We start from the raw sequence: 5,964 nt of genomic DNA, 5'->3' as shown, positions 1-5,964 counted from the left end.
TCAAAGAAACGTGTATGCATGGTCTAGAACAATTTGTAGAGGTGGAGTATTTGAAATATATATTTGTCTAATTAATTTATTAAGTCAAGTAGAAAAAAAGGTTAAGTAAGACACTGTCAATGTAGATAACAATATACATTGATTCTAATAAAAATATAAATAAATACTTAAAATATTAAAAGAATTAAAAAAAAATAGTTTCAAACAAAATTTTTTATTTTCAAAAAGAAATTTAGAAGAAAAAAAATCAAAAAAAATATTTATAAAAAAGTTCGAATTTGAAAAATTATAATTCAAAAACATTAAAAAAATTGTTTTCTCTCTTTTTTTTTATTTTTTTATATTTAATTTATTTTTTATTTATTTAAATAATGATTTATTATATATATATAACAAGGGTATAAGAGTTTTTTTCAACTTGATGAATAATGTATTTTTAAAGATGAAAAATAGTACCATGAAACTAGTAAACATAAAATTTCTCCAATTATGAATTATACTATATATAGTTATCTTAATAACTCAGAAACAAAATTTAAACAAATATTTTATTAAAAAAAAACAGTTTTTTTTTTAACTTTCTTCTGGCTATTTAGGAAGATGGATTATTTACTAAACATCAAACAAAACGTTTAATTGTTTTGCAATATTGAACTTCAGTATGAGATAACAGTGATCTTTTTGTGTTCGTTTGCTAAACATAATATTGCTAAGGATCATAGTTAATTACTTACCTAGGGAAACAAGAAAAATAAATATACAAAGGAGAAACGAAAAGTTGACTTTATCTGGCCGGAGAAAAGATCTATCAAATGGCCGACGATAGCCAGATCAGAATCGGAGTGTTGAGCTGCGCAAACATCGTCAGAAAAGTCTCTCGAGCTATCAATCTAGCTCCAAACGCTACTGTATCAGCCATAGCCAGCATCAGCAACTCCATCGAAGAAATGAAATCGTTTGCGGCATCTAACAATTTCCCTCCGACCGCGAAGATTCATGGCTCTTACGAGTCCCTTCTAGAAGATCCTGATGTAGACGCCGTCTACTTTCCTATTCCGGCTAGCCTCCACGTTGAGTGGGCTGTACGCGCCGCTCAGAAGGGGAAACACATACTGCTTGACAAGCCAGTTGCTCTTAATGTTTACGAGTTCGACCAGATAGTTGAGGCCTGTGAAGCTAATGGGATTCAGTTTATGGATGGGACTCAGTGGATCCACAATCCTAGGACTGCTAAGATTAAGGAGTTTCTTACCGATCCAGTTAGTTTTGGCCAGCTCAAAACAGTAAGTGTTTTTTTTTTTTGGGTTCAAAAACAGTGTCTTATGTCACTGATCTCAAATTAAAGTTTTGCAGCCAGCAATTATTAGTGAAATTGATTAATTGTTTGATGATAATTTTCATGGATTCTATGCTAATTATGACATTTGTTAGTTGTAATTATTATCTTTCATCAGGAATGTGTCATGATCTTTCTGTCTCTATTTGTTTTCAGACGACAATATTTGCGTTTGCGTTCATGAGAGACAAAAAAAAATTGGTTTTCATTTTGATTTTAAAAATTATCCTATTATTTAAAAGTTCGTTGATCTTAGAGAGATTTAAATGAGCTTTCCTTTCCAAATATTATGTTTGAATTCGATACTGTTACCTGTGACTATATTTTTTTTGTCAATACTCTTACATGTAACTATAATTGTTACCTGTGACTATATTTTTTTTGCCAATACTCTTACATGTAAGTACAATCGCTCTACTTTCTTGTCTTAATTCGATACTGTTACCTGTGACTATATATTTTTTTTGTCAATACTCTTACATGTAACTATAATTGTTTCAAACGACAATATTTGCGTTTGCGTTCATAATTGACAAAATAATTTTATTTATGATTCTAAACTTTGGTACTCATTTGGACTAACAAATTAAAACTTTAAATGAGCTTTCCTTTCTAAAATTGTTTCAGGTGCAAAGTTGTTTCTCATTTGCAGCAAACGAAAACTTTCTAAAGAACGACATACGTGTAAAGCCTGGTCTTGATGGTCTCGGTGCACTAGGTGATGCTGGATGGTACACAATCCAAGGATCTCTTCTCGCCAACAGCTTCAGACTTCCGAAAACAGTGACTGGCTTACCCGGTCATGTCCTTAACGATGCAGGAATCGTTCTCTCGTGTGGTGCACTGCTCGATTGGGAAGAAGGGGTAACCTCAACAATCTACTGCTCTTTCTTGGCAAATGTAACAATGGAGATAACTGCGATCGGTACAAAAGGCACTCTCCGTGTCCACGACTTTGTTATCCCATTTCAAGAAACCGAGGCCTCGTTTACTACAAGCACTCTAGCCTGTCTCAGTGAGCACAAAACTATGAATGAGATTCCACAAGAGGCGTGGATGGTGATTGAGTTTGCTCGGTTAGTTGGAGAAATAAAAAACAGGGGAGCTAAACCGGATGGTTTCTGGCTTAGCATTAGCCGGAAGACGCAGGTTATTGTTGATGCCGTGAAAGAGTCGCTTGATAATAACCTTGAACGGGTTCTTGTATCAGGCCGGTGATTTAAACAAAGAGCTCAGTTCAGCTTTCTTTTGTCTATGATTTAGATAAAATATCACGATCCTACTTATCTTGATAAAAGAAAAGAACAAAAAAAATTATCAGTCGACTTGGATATTATTTAAAATTAACTTGTAAAGCATGTTGTCAAGTGAAAATGGTATTTTTTGTAAATAAAACTCAATCATAAATTTTTACTTGTATTTTATACTCTTTCTGTTTCATAATACATGAAGTTTTGACTCTTTGTACACATATTAAAAAATTTATTTTTCTTTAAAAATACTATTACAATATAATTTAAAATTAATTTATCTAACTATAAAAAAAAAAGTAAAAACACAATTGTTTACACAATTTTTGATAAAATTAAAATTATCTAAATATGTGAAAATATCATTTATTGTAAAACAACAAATATCACTTAAAACATCATCTATATTGAAACAGTAGGAATAATTTTCTGAAATTTTCAAGTTTGGTTGCATAGATAACAAATAGTATTTGAACTATATATATATACATAGAAAACTTTGGTCACTGTTAATTTTTCATAATTCTCATTTTATTCCTATATTCATAGCCGCTACAGAATCTAAAATGCATGGACTTTAAAATGCACTGCAAAATCTATTTTTCATATCGATGTGCCAGAAAATAATTAATACTCTATTTGTTCAGTAAATGGTGTTTTTTAATATTTTTTAACAAATAAAAAAATAATTGAAATGCATTTTATATTTTTATTATTTATATCTATTCGGTCAATAATATTTAAGATAAATAAAATTATTTATGGAATCAATACGTTTTTTTTTCAGCAAACAGCTATTCTATTACTCAAGTTTGAGTTTGTCTGGGTAGCTAAATTTGAATAGAAAAACCAATAAAACAAAAGGGTCTATGAAAAAAAAACGAGTATTCCAAGCTAGAAAATCAGCAAACTCATTTTGCAACCTGGGGAAATAGATAATTTTGAAGTGTGAAAAGCACATCTTGAGGATTTGAATGACCTCCAGCTTAGTTGAGAAGCTTGGTCAAGCTTGTGGATCCGCTACCATTGCAATCAGGTCCTTACAATTCGTCCCAAACATCTGACATATCGAATGCTGAATCATGCTTTCCATTGCCCATCTTAACGCTTCTAATTCGGAATATAATGTTGTCTCTCGCCTCCTTAAGTTCTGTGTCCCCATAAATTGGATATTCCCCATGATATCCTTCCACATCTGTCAAATTCCGCTGAAATGATCGGTGGAAGTCCATGATCCATCCACCATACATATATTTCTCAAGCTTAAGATTTGTGTTTCTTTAACAATTTGTGCATGTGTAGGTGCAGGTATTGCATCCTTTGCATTGTACCAGGCCTGACACTCACTCTCTGCATATCTAACCAATTCTAGTGGATCTCTACCTATACTTCTCAAAAGCTTATCATTCATGGCCTTCCAAATGTACCAAATTATCCGAGGATAAATGTATTTATCATCTTCTGGCTTGATAATATTGTTCTTCCTCCAAAATAGATAATCCATGTTGGTGTAGATACTCGAAGTAGGAAAAGTTTGAGAGCTTGATGGGGTTGATGATAATGCCCATTCTTGTAATGCTGGTGGGCATTCAAAAATCGGATGAGTAACAGTTTCTTCTGGCTCTCCACATCTTGGACAGTAGTTATCACATCGCATATTACGACGTACCAGATTTTTTGTGACCGCTACCTGCCCTGAAATTAATTGCCTTATAAGATGACAAATCTTTTGTGGTGCATTCACTTTCCAAGCAAAGATTTGAAGTTTTGTTATACTGGGCTCCAGAACTTATTTTTCCTCGACTTCTGTCAGTATATTTGCAACTGCCCAATATCCAGATTTGATTGTATATTGCCCATTTTTGGTGTAGCTCCAACAAAAGGTATCCCGTCGAAGAGTATGGCTTATGGCCAGACTCTGAATCATTTGTATATCCTCTTGGTCAACATATTGTTCCTGTAGTGGAGCGTCACACTCTTTTGATTCAAAATCAATAAGACTACTGACCGTCATCTTTGGATGTACTAATGGAGCTCTGGGACGGACCGGTCTTGCCGGAGTAGATGGGATCCATGGATCCTGCCACACATTAATTTCATAGCCTGAGTGCATGTTGCTTCTGATACATAAAAGTAATAGCCTTCTTGTCACTATAATACTCGTCCACACATAAAATGGGTTATCCACTGCACCAATACGCAACGACGAGCTCAGACGATAATATTTTCTCTGGATTGTAATTATGATCACTTCAAAGTTGCATTGTAATTTTAAAATGATATTTTTTATATAATATGAAAAAATATTAATATAATATTTGGGAGTAAAATTTTTTTTTATCATTCTTTCATGTGTATACCAAATAACATTCATATTTTTAAAATTAAACATTTATTACAACTCAAACAACCATTAAAAGTTTTCAAACATCAAATGAGTAGCCAACAAATACACAGCGAGAGATAACAACATCGAACCATTTAAGTTAGTTGTATACGACATACCTTTTCTTTTAGAAAGCAACAAAAATTAAGCTTTGCTTTGTTCTTGTGAACAATTTGCAAAACTGGAAAAAGATGAAGCTTGAATGTTTTTTTTTTTGCGGTTACAGAACTACAGAATCGGTAGTACACACATACAGCATAGAAACTAGTTTTTTTTTTCAGCATACGAAATAGTTACACAAACTAAACATATCAATAAAATCCACTGAAGATTTATATATTAAATGTCAACAGAAATTCTACATAGCAGAAATCAAATGATGATGTTTCTTCGGGTTTTTTTTTTTTTTTTTTTTTTTTGTTGACGTCAAAAGGCTATTCTATTACTCAAACTTGAGGTGGCCTGGGTAACCAGACTGGAATAGAAGAACCAACAAAGTGTAACTCTCTACGGAAAGATCTAGCAGTCTTAGCTAAAAAATCTGCAGTCTGATTATACGCCCTTGGAACGTAAGTGATGTTGAAGTCCGGGAAGCAGATTTGTAGCGTCTCTATTCTCTCCAATTCCGTCACAAAGCTTGGCCACGCCTGGGGATCCTTAACCATAGCAATCAGTTCCTTACAGTCTGTCCCAAAGCTCTGGCAGGTCGAGTGCTGCAGCATATTCTCCATCGCCCACCGCAGTGCTTCTACCTCCGAATGCAAGGCCGATTCCCGTCGAGGGAAGTTTTTTGTCCCCATAAGCTGAATATTCCCAGAGCTATCTATCCATGTCCATCCACATCCACTGAAGTTAGCTGAAAGATTCCAAGATCCATCTAATAGACAAATATTTCCCAAACATACGGCTTGGGGTTCCTCATTCATAGTGTCCTGTGTCACAGCTTGTACCACTTCATTAACCTCAAACCATGCATGGCATTCACTCTCAGC

The 5,964-nt window shown here is 33.7% G+C and overlaps 1 protein-coding gene across 1 annotated transcript; it reads left to right on the top strand.

Moving 5' to 3' along the window:
• Positions 1-432: 432 nt before the first annotated feature.
• On the top strand, positions 433-2,796 carry LOC103840016 (uncharacterized oxidoreductase At4g09670). Its single transcript, XM_009116502.3, has 2 exons — positions 433-1,283; positions 1,964-2,796. The coding sequence occupies exons 1-2, from the start codon at positions 813-815 to the stop codon at positions 2,552-2,554; spliced, it is 1,062 nt and encodes a 353-aa protein (XP_009114750.1). The 5' UTR covers positions 433-812; the 3' UTR covers positions 2,555-2,796.
• Positions 2,797-5,964: the final 3,168 nt, after the last annotated feature.

Source organism: Brassica rapa, chromosome A09, assembly GCF_000309985.2.
Source record: "Brassica rapa cultivar Chiifu-401-42 chromosome A09, CAAS_Brap_v3.01, whole genome shotgun sequence".
In the NCBI taxonomy this organism is placed as follows: domain Eukaryota; kingdom Viridiplantae; phylum Streptophyta; class Magnoliopsida; order Brassicales; family Brassicaceae; genus Brassica; species Brassica rapa.
Note: the sequence above shows the minus strand (reverse complement) of the source record. Positions and strands in the feature narration are given on the sequence as shown.